The 20,929-nt window shown below is 47.3% G+C and overlaps 1 protein-coding gene across 5 annotated transcripts in view; it reads left to right on the top strand.

Annotated features, from left to right (window-relative positions):
• PLXNA1 (plexin A1) overlaps positions 1 to 19,954 on the top strand; it is a 297,155-nt gene extending 277,201 nt beyond the window's left edge. For 4 of the 5 annotated variants that reach the window (XM_077276604.1, XM_077276605.1, XM_077276607.1 and 1 more), the window contains exons 24-33: positions 5,288 to 5,434; positions 5,799 to 5,852; positions 7,316 to 7,475; positions 7,675 to 7,778; positions 7,904 to 8,000; positions 9,482 to 9,672; positions 11,305 to 11,474; positions 12,942 to 13,154; positions 13,237 to 13,387; positions 16,729 to 19,954. In XM_077276604.1, coding sequence (XP_077132719.1) covers positions 5,288 to 5,434; positions 5,799 to 5,852; positions 7,316 to 7,475; positions 7,675 to 7,778; positions 7,904 to 8,000; positions 9,482 to 9,672; positions 11,305 to 11,474; positions 12,942 to 13,154; positions 13,237 to 13,387; positions 16,729 to 16,824 — 1,383 coding nt within the window. In that variant the 3' untranslated portion in view covers positions 16,825 to 19,954. The remainder of the gene's footprint in view (positions 1 to 5,287; positions 5,435 to 5,798; positions 5,853 to 7,315; positions 7,476 to 7,674; positions 7,779 to 7,903; positions 8,001 to 9,481; positions 9,673 to 11,304; positions 11,475 to 12,941; positions 13,155 to 13,236; positions 13,388 to 16,728) is intronic. The other variant, XM_077276608.1, reaches the window with a different exon arrangement.
• The last annotated feature ends 975 nt before the right edge of the window (positions 19,955 to 20,929 follow it).

Raw genomic sequence — 20,929 nt, forward strand, 5'->3', positions numbered from 1 at the left:
TTATTTTTTGAGCAATTTATAAAAGTTGACTTGTTACCCTCCTGGTAGGTAAATCTGCCCGGTGGCCATCTCTGGGGGTGAAAGGTGATGACTGCTTGCCCCACAGTGACGCGATCAGTCGCTTGACACATTGCCAGTTACAGAAGTGTCATGTAGATGAAGCTTAATGATTGTGAAATGGAAAGTTTTTCTTTAAAATAGTCACTGTTTTGGAGATTTCTGCTTGTCAGTGAATTGCAGCCTTGTTTACATACGATGCTGGACACCCTCATCATCCCCGTTCACAGGAGCTCGCAATCTTATTTTTCTCTCCCTCTTTCTTTCTTCTAACATTTTTCTGTATTTCTCTGCCTCACTATTTCCAAGATACCTGTTTGCTGCCGGTGAATAGGAACATTCTCATCCCTAGATTGAGAACCACCCAGTTTTTCTCCAAGCTGAGGGTCTGTTCCAATGTATCTAGTGTAGGCAATGCAGTATAACGACCACATTGATCTCTTTCCTGTCCTGATAGTTTGTTACAATGTATCAGTCTGGAGTGTTAGTGGATTGTCGAGAGAAGGAAATCGATTATAACGAACCCTCAGCTGTGAGAAGTATCATCTCAGGACATTTTCCGCTTCTCTATGTTCCAATTCACAGCAAGCAGAGATTATGATAATGATGAGGAATAGAAACAGAACGTATTTTATTAAGCTGAAAGAGAAATTCGATTGTCAGCTCCTGTGGATAAGGATGGAGGAGACTCCCAGAATCGTCAGCACGGACGCCATCGTCCCGGACTCGGGTTTTGCACATTTTTGCCGGATTGACAATCAGCCATTAATGTAAAGGTCTCCAGGAGGCGACAGGGCGACTAGAGCCTAAATGTCACCTCCCGCTGTGATCGCTCTTGCCACATAATCGTTGGCGCTTTTTTGTACAATTTTGCGCCAGTCTCCAGTAGCTTCAAGCCCCCCCAGAACCCATTACCCTCCTCCGGAGGCTTTAGCTCCTATCGACCACCCCGCTCCCAATCCATTTCATCTTCATTACTAGTAGCCGGCTGCTTTCTTCCTGTGCTCGTGGCCCCGGCATCTGTTATCACACGCTTATAGAGCAGTGCATTATGGGAGGCCATGGCGGAAACATGGGGGTGCCGCGCCACCTAAAAAGGAAAAAAGAAAGGGCAGGTTTTCTTTTCTGGGCTCCAGGATATTTGGGTCGCCCTGTTTTTGGATTGTCAAACTGTGTGTGTGTGTATCATTTATATTATAACTTCCCTGCCGCCTCTCACGCCCCGCGCCGTTATTTATCACAAGTGTAATGAGACATTCCCTGCAAAGCCAGAAAAGCGACGGAGAAAGAAAACGACTCCGCAGTGTTGAAAAACGTGCGGTGTTAGATGCCTGATGAGCTAGAGCCTGTCCATGACGCTCTGCTCATATTTGTAGCTTTCTGCTCTCTGGTGTTTATATCGTACATTTAAAGGAATATGCCGCCAGAAAATTCTCCCCTTGAAATTTGGCCATTTGTGCAATTCACAGGGAAAAGCTAAGAGGTTGCAGTGTAATCAACTAAAAGGAGTCAAAACAAACCATTCAGCATTAAAAGGTGTAAACTCCGCCCCCCTGACTACAGCAGGCAGGAGTCATGTAATCAGTTTCAGCTTTTCTGAATGCCTAAAAGGTTATAAATAGGAGGGACGATTCTGGGTGGTCCTTAGGGTCAGACACGTTAAAAGGTGCTGACTTGCTGGATGGGACGCCTAAGAAGGTGCTACAAAAAAGAAAAATAGGGCAGTAATTAATGTACAGGTTCACAAATATACTTTGAGGCCAATATACATACACGTTGTGTCCGCACCCTGCGATTAATGAATACATGAACTCCACTATTGCTTAAAAATGTAAGGTACTAAGTATTTTTAGATCGAAGAGCGCAATAGCTTAGTCACGTCAAGGTGTAATAATATAGATGGCCATGGAAGATGCCGACCTGCTGGATCGGACAGCATAGAAGGTTCCCATCTGCTGGATCGGACAGCATAGAAGGTTCCCATCTGTTGGATCGGACAGCATAGAAGGTTCCCATCTGTTGGATCGGACGCCATAGCGTGTGCTGATCTACCGGGTCAGACGCCATAGCGTGTGCCCACCTGTCGGGTCGGATGTCATAGCGTGTGCCGATCTACTGGGTCAGACGCCATAGCGTGTGGCAACCTGCCGGGTCGGACGCCATAGCGTGTAGCAACCTGCTGGGTCGGACACCATAGCATGTGGCAACCTGCCGGGTCAGACGCCATAGCGTGTGCTGATCTACCGGGTCAGACGCCATAGCGTGTGCCGATCTACCGGGTCAGACACCATAGCGTGTGGCAACCTGCCGGGTCGGACACCATAGCGGTTGCCAATCTGCTGGGTCGGACGCCATAGCGGGTGCCAATCTGCCGGGTCGGACGCCATAGCCAGTGCCGACCTGAAACTGACCTGGCTTGGAAACCAGTGGTTTGGAAGATGGTCATTATTTACTTCTGCCTATCATTCTTTGTCTATACTTAGTCCTTCAATAAGAAACTCCTCATCCACTCGCAATTGTAATGAATAGAAAGATGGCCGCTTACACAAAGCACAACCATTGCTGGCCTTCCATGCCAAGCTGCTCTGCACAGACAGTCTGCTCTCGGTGGTTAATCCGCCAATCATCCGGCCAGTCTCCCCGAAAACTTCTGACTCCTCTTTATCTCCAGAACGATTAATTATTCGCAGCGCGGCCAGGCGCAGGCTGCTTTCTCTCAGATCCTGCGCATCGCCTTCCCCAAGTTGAATTAATGAAGCTAAGTTTGCAAATGAACCATAATTTCAAAGACAAGCGCGTTGTTGGAAGGTCTGGGGATGATGTATGCCTGCTCTCGCTCGTTAGCAGCTGTCTCTTTAATTACTGCAGATGCTAACGAGATGCTAACAGCATATGGTGACAGGGAAGTACTTGCACTTTTGCACCAAAGCAGATTGACATGTGAAAGCGGCCCCATGTCCAAGTCCATGGTGGCCAGGGGTGTTGTCAGTATGGGCTGTGCAGCGAGGCCCCACCATCGTCTCATCCCCCATCGGGAACAGTAATTAATATAGGGGCGTAGATACGTAAGCAGCTCACTTCACATGTCTGAAGAGTTTTATATTCTGGTCTCATCGAAGGCTGGGGGTCCTCTGCACAACAATAATGCAAAATGGTCAGATTATCCCTGAAATGATGGATGTTACTTTTTTATTAATATCCATGCTTTTTTTAACCCTCAATGTAGAGGTAGTGGACATGCGTTATTGGCACTCCACATTTATGTAGAGGTAGTGCGCATGTTTTACTGTCACTCTACATCTATATAGAGGTAGTGCGCATGTGTTATTGTCACTCTACATCTATATAGAGGTAGTGCGCATGTGTTATTGTCACTCTACATCTATATAGAGGTAGTGCGCATGTGTTATTGTCACTCTACATCTATATAGAGGTAGTGCGCATGTGTTATTGTCACTACATCTATATAGAGGTAGTGCGCATGTGTTATTGTCACTCTACATCTATATAGAGGTAGTGCGCATGTGTTATTGTCACTACATCTATATAGAGGTAGTGCGCATGTGTTATTGTCACTCTACATCTATATAGAGGTAGTGCGCATGTGTTATTGTCACTCTACATCTATATAGAGGTAGTGCGCATGTGTTACTGTCACTCTACATCTATATAGAGGTAGTGCGCATGTGTTATTGTCACTCTACATCTATATAGAAGTAGTGCGCATGTGTTACTGTCACTCTACATCTATGTAGAGTTAGTGCGCATGTGTTACTGTCACTCCAAATCTATGTAGAGTTAGTGCGCATGTGTTACTGTCTCTCCACGTCTATGTTGAGGTAGTGTGTATGCGTTATTGTCACTTTACATCTATATAGAGGTAGTGCGCATGTGTTACTGTTACGGCATGTCTATGTAGAGGTAGTGCACATGCGTTATTGTAACTCCACATTTATGTAGAGGTAGTGCGCATGTTTTACTGTCCCTCCACTTCTATGTAGAGGTAGCGCACATGTGTTACTGTCACTCTACATCTATATAGAGGTAGTGCGCATGTGTTACTGTCACTCTACATCTATATAGAGGTAGTGCGCATGTGTTATTGTCACTCCACATCTATGTAGAGGTAGTGCGCATGTGTTATTGTCACTCCACATCTATATAGAGGTAGTGCGCATGTGTTATTGTCACTCCACATCTATATAGAGGTAGTGCGCATGTGTTATTGTCACTCCACATCTATGTAGAGGTAGTGCGCATGTGTTATTGTCACTCAACATCTATGTAGAGGTAGTGCGCTTGTGTTACTGTCTCTCCACGTCTATGTTGAGGTAGTGTGTATGCGTTATTGTCACTTTACATCTATATAGAGGTAGTGCATATGTGTTACTGTTACGGCATGTCTATGTAGAGGTAGTGCGCATGCGTTATTGTCACTCCACATTTATGTAGAGGTAGTGCGCATGTTTTACTGCCCCTCCACATCTATGTAGAGGTAGTGCGCATGCGTTATTGTCACTCCACATTTATGTAGAGGTAGTGCGCATGTGTTACTGTCTCTCTACGTCTATGTTGAGGTAGTGTGTGTGCGTTATTGTCACTTTACATCTATATGGTAGTGCATATGTTACTGTTACGGCATGTCTATGTAGAGTTAGTGCGTATGCGTTATTGTCACTCCACATTTATGTAGAGGTAGTGCGCATGCGTTATTGTCACTCCACATTTATGTAGAGGTAGTGCGCATGTGTTACTGTCACTCTACATCCATGTAGTGATAAGTCGAATGTGTTATGGTCTTTCCACGTCTATGTAGAGGTAGTGCGCATGTATTACTGTCACTCCACATCTGTATAGAGTTAGTGCGCATGAGTAACTGTCACTCCATTCACGTCTATATAGTGCTCATGCGTTTCACTCCATTCACATCTATGTGGAGGTAGTGCTCATGTGTTCTTGTCACCTCACGTCTATGTACAGGTAGTGTGTTACCTCCATTTCTTGTCTTGGAGCAGTGGTCATGCATCCATACTCCACTTCCATAGACCCATTGAAGTGAATGCAGTGGTCACACATGTTCATTCCCACTTTGGACCCCCTTACGTTCTCTGGGGGAGGTCTTTGTGGGGGGATAAATGTTTATGGGAGGACTCTTTGTTGTATACGATATATGATGTGGTGTCAGATAATTGGGTGTGACCTATATGTCGCCTCCTCTCCTCCCATCCAGGAATGTGCCGGCGAGCCGTTGTTCATGCTGTACTGCGCCATCAAGCAGCAGATGGAGAAGGGGCCGATCGACGCCATCACAGGAGAAGCGCGATACTCCCTGAGCGAAGACAAGCTCATCCGCCAGCAGATCGACTACAAGATGCTGGTCAGTCTCCTGAGAATGGGGATCTGTGACATCCCTGATTTTTGGGATGATTATGCTCCAGGGTGGCCATGAATCATGCAGGGAAGTAGTCGTGGACAGCCAGGAGGGTGGTCGTCCCACGGCGGTGTCCTCCATACCTCAGTGCAGATGGGCTCAGACATTTTTTGTCTCGCCCCTGTCCCGTATTCGCCTTGACCACAGGCGCTGCTTACTGGATGAGTCTGTGGCTGCTTTGCGCTGTTGTTGGTGATTTCCCACCCATTCATCTTACATTGGTATTTTTTTCTCTCTTTCTCTCTCGCCAACCTGTCTCTTCCTCTTCTGTGTGTCTCACTAATGTGGCTTGCCTGTTAATGGATTGAAGAATCCTTGTGCCGATGACGGGCTGAGCGATGAGTCATGTTGCCGCTCGCCTCAAGTAAGTTTACTCGCTCCCCCTTCCTCCGCTTTGGTGGTGGTGGTGGGAGGGGGGTCTGTAGATGGGATCCTTCAATCCATTTCATGGCTTCATGTCTATCTGAGTACATGTGCCCCACATGCATATTCAGCTTGGTGGAGGTAGATCCTAATTGGTTTCCATAAGGACGGCGACAGGCTGATGTCTTGGAGGTCCCTGACCCATTTTTACAATACAAAGCTTCAATTCCCTGCATATAGACAGTCGCATGACATACTGCTGGCTGCCTGCAGCTGCCACCAGGGGGAGCCCATGAGCGCCCTGTATACTGCGCTGATATTGACTGTGTTAGAGGGGTTATCCGGCGACGCCAGAGCCCCTCACTCCGGAGCTAATGATGTCCTGACGTGCATGATTGTCGGGTTTTGTGCTCACGGGGTGCAGCTCTGGATGTCACCAGATACCCCACATCTGAAACTTAATACTTTGTTTTATGTTCCTTTCATTTTATATCTCAGTGAAGGAAAGCTACATCCAGAGGCTGGAAACCAATCCTGACCTCCTTCTGCTAACAGCTGATGAGTTTGTTGCAATGTGTCAGTGCAGGTAATACTCTGTGAGGTCACATCGCAGGAGGACAGGTCCCAATCTCTGCCCAGTGAGGAAAGGATCAGTTTTCATTAATCAGGTGTTTGTCATGGAAATGTGGAACGTGCTGCAGACAAAACACCCGATCAATGAAAAATGATGGTTTCCTCGCGGGTCGGTGATCGGGATGAATATTTCCGAGGAGCGGGACCGACCATCTCTTGATCATTTCCGGATGGAATATAAATAATCGAGTGCCGATCACCTTGCTCTCATCAGTCAGCGCTCGTTGGGTGCAGGTCACCCATCCATGTAAAGGGGATCGTACCTGCACTGACACATTGTGACAAAACGCATCTCTAGGGTCTAAAAGGAGGAACAATCCACAATTTACTTTATACCATACAGCATGGACTCCATGCCACCATTTTTTATCTAGGCTGCTATTACACAGGGTGGTCATGATGTGGTTGGGGGACGATATTTTGCCATTTGGGAAATCCATTAATGGCGGCAGTTTTGCAACAAGTACAGGAAAGCCAATGGTTTCACAATCGCATGTAGTGCCGGACCTACCGCCACTCGGGCCACCGTGGCTGCTACGTGTAATAGCCCCCCGGGACTAGACTTAATTCATCTCTGTCTCTGTGCCGTGCGGTGATGCCCCCCGTTCATGGTTTCTGAGGGGAGGGCTGAGATTGTCACCACCATGTTCTCCTTCAGAAGGCGATGACCATCAATAGCGAATCTCTGCATCTCGCCCCTGTGATCGCTGCACTTTGGGGGGAGTCACACTTATTAAAGCTGTAAAATATGGAAAAAAGAATAGTATTTGTTAATTGCAGGTAGCGCTGAACTCCTAAATCTCCTGTCACAATGCAAACTCTTGATTACAGACGCTGAATTGTGTGAACCCCGAAAATGAAAATGCCCCCGAAATTCCAGTGAAGGTGCTGAACTGTGACACCATAACCCAAGTGAAGGAGAAGCTGCTGGACGCGGTGTACAAGGGGGTCCCCTATTCCCAGAGACCAAAAGCAGGAGACATGGACCTCGGTAAGACCCCCATGATGGCGGGTGTCTATATGTGGGCCTCTTAGGGAGATGGAGGCCAACGGTAGAAGACAAGGACTTCGGCAAGATCCTGGAGTCTCTCCTCGGACAGCTGATTGTTTGCGGTTGTTGGGGGTCCTCTTAATATGTGGTAGTTGGTTTTCATCCTGAGTGTTTGCCTTCCTTCCCATCCATCCCACAGAGTGGCGCCAGGGTAGGATGGCGCGAATAATCCTGCAAGACGAGGATGTGACAACCAAAATAGACAACGACTGGAAACGCCTCAACACTTTGGCTCACTATCAGGTGCGTAGACTACGATCAGCTCGTGTATAAGGGCAGCGAGCAGCACGTATATGAGGGATGGGAGGAATATCTGACGGCCACTGATTGTCCATAGCCGCTCTTCTCTTGTGATCTGATTACTGCAGGTTATTGATGGATCTTCGGTTGCGCTCGTCCCCAAACAGAACTCAGCCTACAACATCTCCAACTCCTCAACGTTTACGAAGTCTCTGAGTCGATACGGTGAGTACCCGATCCTGCGGCAGACATGTCTGAAAAATATGAATTCGTGAAAACTCGGAGCACTAGGGAAGATCGCAGGCAGCGGTGGAGATACAGGGGCCGCTGGAGCACAAGGGGGATTACAGGCAGCAGTGGAGATATAGGGGGATCACGGGCAACAGCGGAGTTATAGGGGGATCACGGGCAACAGCGGAGATATAGGGGGATCAAGGGCAACAGCGGAGATATAGGGGGATTGCAGGCATTTGTGGAGATATAGGGGGATTGCAGGCATTGGTGAAGATATAGGGGGATCACGGGCAGCAGTGGAGATATAGGGGGATAGCAGGCATCTGTGGAGATATAGGGGGATTGCAGGCAGTGGTGGAGATATAGGGGGATCACAGGCAGCAGTGGAGATATAGGGGGATTGCAGGCATTGGTGAAGATATAGGGGGATTGCAGGCAGTGGTGGAGATATAGGGGGATTGCAGGCAGCGGTGGATATGTAGGAGCCGCACAGATCACGAGGGGGGATTGCAGGCAGTGGTGGAGATATAGGGGCCGCACAGATCACGAGGGGGGATCGCAGGTAGCAGTGGATATAGGGGCATTGCAGGCAGTGGTGGAGATATAGGGGGATCGCAGGCAGCGGTGGAGATATAGGTGGATCGCACGCAGCGGTGGAGATATAGGGGGATCGCACGCAGCGGTGGAGATGTAGGGGCCACACAGATCACGAGGGGGGATCGCAGGCAGCGGTGGAGATGTAGGGGCCGCACAGATCACGAGGGGGGATCGCAGGCAGCGGTGGAGATGTAGGAGCCGCACAGATCACGAGGGGGGGTCGCAGGCAGCGGTGGAGATGTAGTGGGCGCATGGAGCACCACTAGGCCCTCTCTCCTCCGCTCTTGCCCTTGTCACGGTCCGTTGTGCCTGTTTATCTTCCCGTAACGCATTGTCTGGAGGTCAAGCAAATATCTTTCCTTTTAGTCACTAATTAAAGCTGCAGAACCGATCTCAAATCAGAGGGAATTGATAGCAATGCTGAAATTAATTATCGCACATAATTGGCTTTGAAATGTCAGCGGAGCGCAAGCGTCTGCTTCTCAGTTTGCATCATAGGTTTCGTTTATAGGACAACAGGGGGTCAAAAATGACATAGAAATAAAACTAATGTGGTAGCTACAGATCAGACACGAGGTACATTGCGCCTCGCCATCTACTGACTTACAGCCATCTCCACAGCACGTCCATGATGGAGGTGCTCTTAAAGGGCCAGTAATGCTGCAATCAGCAACTTATCATGATATATCAGCAGCTAGGTATATGTCTTCCTGAATGGGTCATCGGCATCAACTCAAGAAACATCATGAAGTTCATTTAGAAGCGACAGTCGACACTTCTCCAGCATACTACAACTCCCAGCATGCACTGATGACCCCAGTCTTGCAGCTTGTAGGCCATCTTATCCCCGCTGTCTCCCTCTGTCCTCCTACCAGAGAGCATGCTACGGACGGCGTCCAGCCCTGACAGCCTGCGCTCCCGCACGCCGATGATCACCCCCGACTTGGAGAGCGGCACCAAACTCTGGCATCTGGTGAAGAACCACGACCACCTGGACCAACGCGAGGGAGACCGAGGGAGCAAGATGGTGTCCGAGATCTACCTTACACGATTGCTTGCCACCAAGGTAAGAGATCTGGTGTAACTTACTGGACGACCCTTTTCTAGTGTGGGACCCCCATCTGGTCATTGAGGTCTCCACTCCAGACAACTCCACGGTAACATATTATGGGGTCCATGAAAAATTCAGCAACTTTCAAATAAACTTTATGTATTAACCCCTATATTAAAGACCTCTGCTGCCTGTCAGTGAATGGAAACCAGGGATCCCGATATATTGTAACAAACTGCACCATCAATACAAGCCCCCCACCAGCAACGAGAACTTTTCCATTCACTAACAGCAAACAGACATCCTGAAATTACTGAAGAATTGTATGAGAAGTTTAAAGCCGAGATGATCTATGTACATGAGACCGGAAAATAGCGTTTCATTCAGCTCAAGAGCTGCTAATCTGGGAATTAGATAGACAGATAATCTGGAATAATTTATTATCAAATCGATATTTCTGACAGTCGATTTAGTCCGATGGGGCGCTCTCCCGGTGGTCTGTCCGATCATGGGGCGCCCTCCCGGGGATCCGTCCGATCACGGGGCACCCTCCTGGTGGTCCATCCGATACCACCCTCTCCCCCACCGATAGTTCTGATCAGATGGGACGTACCCCACATTCTGCAGGCCTACTTCCCTTACAATTGATCAGATTAGATGCCGCCCTCCTTCGGGTGATTGAGCCAATCAGATTGGATATCCCCACGCCTCCGGCAATCACATGTCCTGGAATACGGGATCCTGATAACATGGCACGCCTCAGTCTCGTACATGTGGATTTCCATACACGTTCTTTTATCTTATTGCTTTATGACGGAGCAGGAGCAGACCCCCGGCTGACGGCTGCCACGGATCTATTTCCCCTGGTATCTGCCCTCGATGACTGTGATTGGCAGATAAATTTCACTTCCTCTACATCAGCAAATCTTCAGGCGGGGGATGGGTCTCACCGCTGAGAGCGATGGGTTACGACACAAATCACCCGCCGTTTTATAATGTGTGTGATTTACAGGTTCCCACATAAACCCCTGATATAAAATCCCCGCTAATTACAGGAGCTGTAAATCTCCGGCCGCGTTATTTACACCTCCCCCATATACGCATATACATTCAGGCCGGATATATATTTGTTCAGCAGAGCGCAGTATTTACGGTGGCTCAATGGATATTAACGGCTGCGGGAAAGATTAATTCCTCCTTTAATGAGCTTTTCTGCGGACGCCGAACCTTCAGCAAATCTTCATCGCTACATAACGTCTCCGCCGGCGTAATAACTCCTAATTCTATGGGGGAATCTGCCGCCGAGAACAACAAAATTAATTGCGGATGTGAGAAGTAAATATTTTGGCGATTTCTGGAGGATTTCTGATGTATTTGTCGGGGTCCCCAGAGAAGAGCGGTGGTTTTATAACACCCTCCCCCGACAAATATGGAAGATATTAGATAAATGCTGCTGTAATTCTGCACATTACCGTCAGATGGAAATTTTGGGGGAAAAAAACCATAAAATCAGTTTCTGTTCCTGGAAAGCAGATTCCGTCTGCTGTTGCTTTCTGGGGGTTGTAGTGCAAATGATGAGTGTCCCTTTTTTGTTCATATTATGTGCATGGTGTGTTCTTCTTACCATCTCCATCGCTTTGTGTACAGGGCACGCTGCAGAAGTTTGTGGACGATTTATTCGAAACCATCTTCAGCACCGCGCACCGTGGCAGCGCTCTACCACTTGCCATCAAATACATGTTTGACTTTCTGGACGAGCAGGCGGACAAGCACCAGATCACGGACTATGACGTGCGGCACACATGGAAGAGCAACTGGTGAGCAAACCCATAGCCATGGCATTTTACTGGGGGTGAACTGCACTGATCTCACTGGAGGTTGTCGGCGCGCTCGCAGCGTCTGGAGGTTGTTGTCGGCGCGCCCGCGACGGCTTGAAGTTTTCGTTGGCGCACCCGCGTCATCTGGAGATCGTCGGTTCGCTCACCTCCTGATGTGAATCATTTAGAATACCACGTTCTGCAACTTTCTAATATACTTTTTTTTCCATCCCATTTTCAAGACCTCTGCTTGCTGCTCCCTATTGGAAACATTTGTATTTAGTTACCAACCATCCAACCGTAATTCCACTCACAGCTGAGGGTTTGTTCCAGTTGTGCATAATCTGGACAATCCTCTGTGAGCTCAGCAGGCTTCACTCCAGGCTGAATGCATTTGTGCTGCTGTTTCCGCTCCCAGAGGATTGTCAGGACTGAATATAATTGTAGCAAACACTCAGCTGTGAGAAGCATCAATCTCACGTAAGGTTTTCTGTATAGATAAATCGATGCACAGGACCTCGGTACAGCGGCCATGTCAGTAGTCCAAGCCTCCACTTGAGAGCCCTACAATCCACCATCCCCCGCACCTTTTCTCCAGTCTTTTGCGATGTCACTTGTATGTCGTGATGTAACGCTGATGTGACGCCCGGTCTCCCGGTAGGTAGGAGGCAGATGTGGGGCTCCCGTCTCGCGGCTCTAACTACCGCCGTGGCCTCTGGACCTGGAATCGATTCAGTCTTCAGTGACCGCAAGCAGAGATGTTGTAAATGCTGAAACGTTGAAGAACATTTTATTCTGAACATTATACACTGAGCAGTGTGATCCTGAGGTGGTCGGGCCGATGCCCCCTCTGTATCTGCGGACCCTTCCCCCCAGGTCGGTCTCTTCCTCGTTCTTCTCATATGTTGGCGTGTCGCTGGATGATTCCTCCTGCCGGTCCGTGCCGCCACCTTCCCGTCCCCCGGAGCAGGTTCTCCCCTTGGCGGCCGGTCACCTTTCCGTCGGTCCCCGTGGGGTTTCCTCCTCTCTCATCCTCCGTTCTGGTTTTGTGATTACATCTCGTTGTCGTTTTTTCCTGCCAGCGGGACGTCCCCCTCGTATGACATTTGTAATGTGGCAGATAAATTGCTTCGGCACGGTCCAATGGCCGCCGGCAATTAGTGACGGTGACTGGAGCGACATACGTATCTATAGGCAGAGGCTGTTTAACCCCTTCAGCTCCCCCAGTGGAGGAGTCAGCTTAGAGTGAAGTTATCGTGTATGCAACTTTGGGCGCCTGCCCCTTTAATAAGAAAAAAAAATAGATAAAACTAAGGTAGCACTCTATATCGAATTGTTCGGGGGGCCGCCTTGTAATTGCGGCATAGGAAGCCTATAGAGGACATTATCAAGTCTTAAAGGCACATGCACGTTTATAGTGCCCACCTCGCTGGTCATATGACGTCTGACGACCCTCCTTTCTTCCAGTTTACCCCTGAGGTTCTGGGTGAACGTGATCAAGAACCCTCAGTTTGTTTTCGACATTCACAAGAACAGCATCACAGACGCCTGCCTCTCGGTGGTGGCGCAGACATTCATGGACTCCTGTTCTACGTCGGAGCACAAATTGGGCAAAGATTCACCCAGTAACAAGCTGCTGTACGCCAAGGACATACCCAACTACAAGAGCTGGGTGGAAAGGTAGGAAACAGCGCCACCCTTGTCCGTAGGCTGTGGCTGGTACTGCAGCTCTGTAATGGTGATTATTGTACTTTCTTTACAGGTATTACGCAGACATCGCCAAAATGCCGGTAATCAGCGACCAGGATATGAGCGCGTATCTGGCCGAACAATCCCGGTTACACCTGAGTCAGTTCAACAGCATGAGCGCCCTGCACGAAATCTACTCGTACATCACCAAGTACAGGGACGAGGTGAGCGCACAGTCAGGTCGCAGGGGAGAGCAGCGGCGCCTCCCATGGCCACCAATCACAGGAGGCTGACAAGGACCATAGCGCTAATCAGGTGGTGGGGAGCTGGTTGCTATTGGCAACTGCACGTTTATCTAATTTTCTCCCAATGTACCACTATCCCCATCATCCTCGGGTCTAACAGTTGTGATCAGACAGTCGCAATTTAATTTCCCTTATTACAGTGATTATAATTGTATCGGTGGTAATTGTGGAGGCTGTAATAAGTGTTGTGACAGCAGCGAAATGTCAGAGGGGGCAGCCGAGGCGCAATCATCCGGGGAGGAGGGGGTGATTAGTGCTGACATCTCTGCACATTACACAGGAGCCAGTTTTAACACAACTTTGATTTGTTTTATTTTTTAAATAGACAATCCCTTTAAATAATGTTACCTTCTGTCAGTGAGCTCCGGACAGCCCAGTGGGAGAGTTTGTATCTCTGATCTGTCTTTTCTGAGCTCCTCTCAGCTGATTTATGACCACATCATAGTTGGACGTACAGAAAAGGGACTCTCTGAATCCAGCTTTCTGCTCCTACATCATGCAGCTCATGAATTCCTTTTAAGTAAAAAAAATAATAAATTAAAATAAAATATCCCCAGATGTGAGCAACCCCTTTAAAGTCTAAATTAATTACTAAAACAATAATGGATAGTTTTTTAATCTGAGGACATCTCGGTCTATAGCCCCATATTTATATCAGCGCTATATGGCGGCCATTAGTCACGGAGTGCGGAAGTCGCAGTGTGACCCCCATTCATTAATGAAACTTGCAGAAATGTTTTTAGTCTCAAGTCTGTGACCAGTGTGCGGTGTAGTCGTGTTTTACCATTAAAAAGTGGATGTGGCCCTGTAAGAAATATTATGGTCTAATACATCAAACCCAGAGGTGTAGCCTTTGGTTCAAGGGGGTGAAACTTCCAAGTGGTCCCTAACCAGGTAACCCTGATTACATATATGGTGGCGCCCCTAATAGTGGAGGAGAACCTCAGCAGATGAAAGCTGTTACTAAAACAAAAATCTCTATACAAAACGCCAACACTGATATTACTGCTATATGGTGACAGTGGTAGATGCGCCCTGCAGAACATATAGATTACAGTTATATATAGTGACTTACAGCTGATGTTCACTTTTCCATCTGGCCCAGACCAACATGACAACTTCTCCGGCCAGGACTCTGCTGCAGAGACTACGACAGACACATCTGACTCCTCACATTTCCTGCACAACCTCCTTATCCTGCTGATACGGCGGCAGCAGCGGCTCAGGGTTGGGGTATATGTCCCTACTACTGCAGCGGGTGTGTAGTACTGGTAAAACAATCCTCTAGAAAATATTATTGCCCTCTGCAAGTGCCCATATTTTGCTCCCTAGAACGTGATATTGCCTTGTGTGCCCCTTTGACAGTCACAGTATCCTGAGTTATATAGCTAGATAGTTATAGCTCTAAGTGCCCATTTTACATGTAACAAAGTGTAATGTCCCCACACAGGATACTGACCCTTAGTAGCCCCTCAAACGGTTTGATGGCCCCCACATTAACTTGCACACGCCATATCCTAAAATGCACTCCATATAAAAATGGAAAAAAACGCTCCACTCTCTGCAGCTGTGTCTTCACTGCTCTGCACAGCGGGCGCGATGAAGTGACGCCATCACACCCGCTCCGCTGAGACGTCCGATGCAGACAGCCGCCGCTCCCTCTGTCATCATGGCTCCCTGTCCTGCTGGAGAGTTTAACTGTATTGTCGCGATAACGTTATAAGTAGCGTAGCTCCAGATGGACTCCTCAGAGCGCGGGGCCTGGGGCGCCCCTCACTAACCACGCTACTGATCTAACAGTTTGTGACAGCGCCACCATTTTAAGTGGGTGGGGCTTAGTAAGAGTGGGTGGAGTGTAAATAACAGCAGAAACAGGCCTGACTGGCGGACATTTCTTGTGATGGCGCAAAGCAGCTGAAACAGGCACACACACTCGATGACTATGGCTCATCTTAATCCAGCGCAGCGCAGAATGTTATCCGTGATTGGTAAAATTTGCCTAAAAGTTTGGGACTGATTAAAAAAATTTTAAATACAAAATTATACAAATCTTCCACTCGTTCTGTTTGTAATGTGATCGATGTAGTAAGACATGAGCCTTTTAATATATTTGGCGCAGATCACCCCAGATCCGCCCTCCATTGTGCCTGGCATCAGATAAATATGGGGCGTCATTACACTCTGCTCGGGTCCTAGGCTTCTACTGGTCCTGACTTTGTCAGAATTCTGCCCTAGAAAGCGAGATTGTAGGACAATGTTGTGACTTTGGTGTCTTTATGCAATTTTTGCCCAGACCTAACAAATTGGGTGCAGCTGGGCTGTGGGCATAAGCGAGCGCGGCCTGGGACGATCAGTTGATCACCTCAGTACCTGCACTCCGTAATGTAAAGAGTTATTAAGAACCGATATTAAAGGGAACCTGTCACCTGAATTTGGCGGGACCAGTTTTGGGTCATATGGGCGGGGTTTTCGGGTGTTTGATTCACCCTTTCCTTACCCGCTGGCTGCATGCTGGCCGCAGTATTGGATTGAAGTTCATTCTATGTCCTCCGGAGTACACACCTGCGCAAGGCAAGATTGCCTTGAGCTGGCGTGTACTCCAGAGGACAGAAAATGAACTCCAATCCAATATTGCGGCCAGCGGGTAAGGAAAGGGTGAATCAAACACCCGAAAACCCCGCCCATATGACCCAAAACTGGTCCCGCCAAATTCAGGTTACAGGTTCCCTTTAATGACCAGTTACAAACGGGTCATCCGATTAGCACCAACTTTAGAACGGATCCATTAACCGACCTGGTCCAGAGAGGGAGCATGGCCAAAAATGGCCTCATTACTACTTCTACAAACACCCCTTATTTCCAATGGTTAAATATCTTTGGTCATCCGTTTCGGGGTCTGCACCTGTAAGTCTGGGGCGCCACGGTGACTTTTGGCACAACAGATGTCGGGCATGCATCGTTTGCTCTTTGCCACTGCTACATCCCAGCATTATAGAAATGAAGGTCAACTTGTGATACGTACACAGCCGCAACAAGCAAGTCGCGAGAAATTCACCAGACTGATTTTGTGTGACTTGCTGGCCTCGGTTGCGGTAGTTTCGGTGTTGCAATGCGACCTTCACTAATATAATATCGCAATGTAGCAGCCGCACTGAACAATTTTTGGTTGTCGTGGACAAAGTCGCTGTTTAGCCTAGTGGTGGGTGGAGAACGCAGTCATATACTTCAGTGGCCACCATTTCCAAACTTTTGTCTTTCAGATCCTAACCGCGCTGGAAAAGGACGAACAAGCGAGAAGACAGCGGCTACGAAGTAAATTGGAGCAAGTTATCGACACAATGTCTCTCAGCAGTTGAAGTCTATGGGGATCTGCACGAGAAGGGTCTCTTAGCAGTGGCTACTGAGAGCGTGTGCGCAAGAGCCGGACGGGGAGGGGAGCGCTATAAACTGACCACTTTCCAACGCATGTGGCCTTCAAAATCCACGAGCTGCAGAACTGGACTGGAACTTTCTTGAATCAATGAAAAAAAAATAAATTCTGTACATAAAAGACTCTAGAGAACCACATAGAAACCTTTATAAATGGATACAAAAAAAATTATGGGACCCAAAAAATTTCAATACAAACTAAAATATAGATTTAAGACGCTGCCTGCGCGTTCCAAGGGGGAGAGGACGCTCCACCAGCCGTGGAAAAGATGAGACCCAGCGGGGAAACAAAAAAAAAAAAAAATGTTCCTTTTTGTTTGGTGGCCGCCTACGTTCTTAGATCAAAGAAACGAAAAACACAGAAATCCTCTTTGGCTTTCAGCCACTAGTGTTACTGCTACATTTGCACAATTTAACGAAAATTCCTGGGGTTTTTAAAGAAACGAAAAAAAAAAAATACAAAAAAAACAAAAGCAAAACAGATTGACAAAAAAATCTGCTAAGGAATGTGTTTGTGTTCTCAGAAAAAAAAAAAAGCTAAAAGAATCCCACATACCCAACCCCGCCCCCGCGGAACGGACAAAGTAATCCAGAACCTTTGATATTTTTCTAGACTATATTCTGTGCCATGTTCATTTCAATGTTGTTTTAGTGAATAAAAATGCAAAAAAAAGTTTTTGAAGAATTTAGAAGTGAGGAAGGGGGTGTGGATCAAACCATCTACTCTAGAGGGGTGGGGGGAATCTCACTTTTCTTCCTTTGCCCCCATGTACCTTATTTTGGAATGAATTGTGTGATTTTTTTTGTTTTGTTTTTATATATATTTTTTTCAGAATTTTAGAAATATCTTTGGAAATGTTTGCGATAAATTGGCTGCGGAAAGCACAGATTCACAGCACCTGTTTAATTGAATGTACATATATACGGTCTTGGTTGGCAGAGCCTACCCACAATGCTTTGCTGCGTTAGATAATTATGTGGGCATTAATATATATATATATTATAAATATACTGTCTCTGGTTACAATTTATGGTACAGGAACTCGCAAAGTGCTGAGTGGTTTCATGTCGTCCTAATTTATTATAAGTTCCAGTTTGTCCACAAAAGCAAAGGATCAGATAGAGGAAACGCTGAAGATCTTGCTCCCCCTAAGTTTTGGCCACAATGAATCTTTCCAAATATGTAAAGGACCAGGTATAATACAATGGTGGTTTTTGTTTTTTGAGCATTCCATTTTAACATGCATGGGTGGGTTCTGGACATCAAAACTGACAAATTGTTTAATTTTTGATTTTGGGGCCTTTGACCAGAGGAGTCAGCAACACCTAATGCAGTGGCGAAAATGGTGTAACGTCTTACACTTCTCCCCCTGTGACTTGTATCGTCCCCTCTGTGCCATTTGAGGTCTTGAGTGGTATTTTGGGGGTCTTTTTGGGCCAAGTTTCTTATTTAAATGGTGGGAGGAGCTTATGATGCAAACTGGCAACTGGCCTCTATTGTAGCTGAAGTTGGCGCCCTTCCAGGGGCGGCTGGATCCTATTCTCTGGGGCCGGGCAGACTATATATATATATATATATATATATATGCATAGGTTCATGACTGGTGAAAAAAGGTCACACGGTGGAGGGATTTATCAACACCGATCAGTCATCATCAGCCCCAACTAATATTATTAACCTTAATGGCTCCAATCCATTTTTGTCAGATCTTAAAGAGGAAGTGACATCACTAGACCGTGAGGCGTTATGTCACATGATGCAGTGATGTCACACAATGTAGATTCATAAGTCGGATACTTTGAGGCCAGCTTGGGGGAGAATCCTACAAAGACGCATTTCCTTCTTCCTGAAATCCCCTCGAGTCCCCACCAATCGTTTTTTGCATTGTTCCTAGAGGTGAGGGGCTCCTAGCCTGGTGGAAGAGTTGACAGTTGGGTCACCATTGAAGGAAAGGTGGTAGGAAGCTGCTGTCTCGGATCATTGGGACATGAAGGGTAATGAGGAAGAGCACTTGTATAAAGTGACTTCCACCAAAGATGACCTATGTTTCATGGGCGGGTGTTGGCATTGAGCAAAATGATTTGCATGATCTGGGTTGTCCAAAGCTGCCAGTCCCGAGTTCTGCGACTCCCCATCCTTCCGGTATACCTGGCTCCCCTTCCAGTTAGTTAGCCTGATGTGATGCTACGCCTGTGTCTGGCCTACTAATCCGGAAAGATACCAGGTATGCGGGCAGGAGGTTTACGGGGTTGTAAGTCGGTGGCCATGGACAACCAAAGACCTGTGACTTTTTGCTCAATATTTTCTATTAATCAGCCCTCACATAGCTATGGTGCCCATAGGATGCACGCGCCCTGGGTATACAGCGGCCTGGCTCATTACGCCACATTCACTGCCTCACTAATGATGTTTTCTCATTATTCTTTGTGAGGTGCGTTACACCTCTGCACACTGGAGCTCGCGCCTCTCCGTCTGCAGGGGATTCTCTAACCGTCTGATATACCGGTCGATTAAAGGGAAACAAACATCAAACAAGAATAAAAGCTTTTATCCATCTACTAAATGTAGCAAATTCCCCCACGGATCCCGGGAACACTTCCTCTTTACATCTGTTTATATTAGCGAATTGGCGCATTGAATGGACGCCGCTATCTCTCCATTAGAGGCCAAGAACGCTACACGTTTCCAGGGCTGGTCATCAGTTACTGTAAGGTGTTGCTGGCTCCTCGGTGGCCTGTAGGGTTAAACATTGCTGAGAACATATATTTGGAGGCCTCCCGTGTGTAATTGATGAAGTGATCACCCCCCCCACCCGCTATTAGAACTTGTCCACCAGAGTCAGGGGAAAGAATTTGTCCACTTAACCCCTCCATTGCTGCAGTGAAGTGGAGCAATGGCAGTTTCTGGCCTGTAGCAAAAACACACTCTTGATTGTGACTCGACGCCCGCTGAGCCATCCTCTGTAAATATCTTACTATTTTAATGTTGCTCAGATTTAGTACCTGTAAATAAAATCCTCGCATCACAAAGAGATTAAACATTTTTGCTAAATAAAATGCGACTGGTTTGTGTCATTTCTTCTTTTGGGGCCGTGGGGAGGGGGGAAAAAATCCATTAGATGAATGTAAAAACTTAATCCTCTGCAGCCACAGACTGAGCTGCTTCTTGGTAATAGCTTTCCTGGAGGCGGCCATATCCGAGGCACATGCCGCTATATGGACATTGCTGCACGGTGTGTGCGCTTTATGGTAGCTGCAATGAATTGGAGTAAGGACAGAAAATTGTCAGTAGCTGATCTCCAGGATGTGATGACTGACAGCTCCAGAGTGCGGGGATGGTCCTTACCAGGGTGTGTAGATCTCCAGTCCTCTCACTATTAGTGTGTGAAATTTTTTTTACACCCCTTAATGAGATGCCTCTGCTGACCCCACCCCTTAGTGAGATGATGGTGCTGCTGACCCCACCCCTTAACGAGATGGCTCATCCTCCAGTAGTTGACTCTTCTGTCGGGAGTTTTTAACCCAAAACATCTTCAACTAATATAATCACTTCCCCTCTTCTTGGCTGCAGGCCATTCTCTGCCCATTCATTATTCGGCTCCTCTCACATCCCTGCATCTTGTGACTTATCTTTTGCTATTTATTTTTCTGCTTCATGATGATTTCCCGTTAAAGCAGATTACACAGAGACGGACTGATCTTTCCAAGTGATACAATCCTGAGCCGCGCGCATCTTACTCAGTGGCTTCCAAATCTCAGGAGGGAGAATATTTCCTGCTACATTGCTGGCAGCGCCGAGCTGATATACATCACAAAGCCATCAATACGGTAATCAGCGGGGATCTGGGTGCGGCAGCAAATAACGGACACGCAAAAATCACTGCAACTAAGTCATCAAATTATATTTTCAATGGGAGAAGAAATGCAAGATGTGAATACAGCATCGGGCGGGATTAATATAGGAGGCCTCAGGATGAGCTCCTCTATAGTCAGAGGTTTGTATTATGGGGGCACGCCAGTAGTGTACATGAG

The sequence above is a fragment of the Ranitomeya variabilis genome, chromosome 8 (assembly GCF_051348905.1).
Source record: "Ranitomeya variabilis isolate aRanVar5 chromosome 8, aRanVar5.hap1, whole genome shotgun sequence".
Lineage (NCBI taxonomy): Eukaryota > Metazoa > Chordata > Amphibia > Anura > Dendrobatidae > Ranitomeya > Ranitomeya variabilis.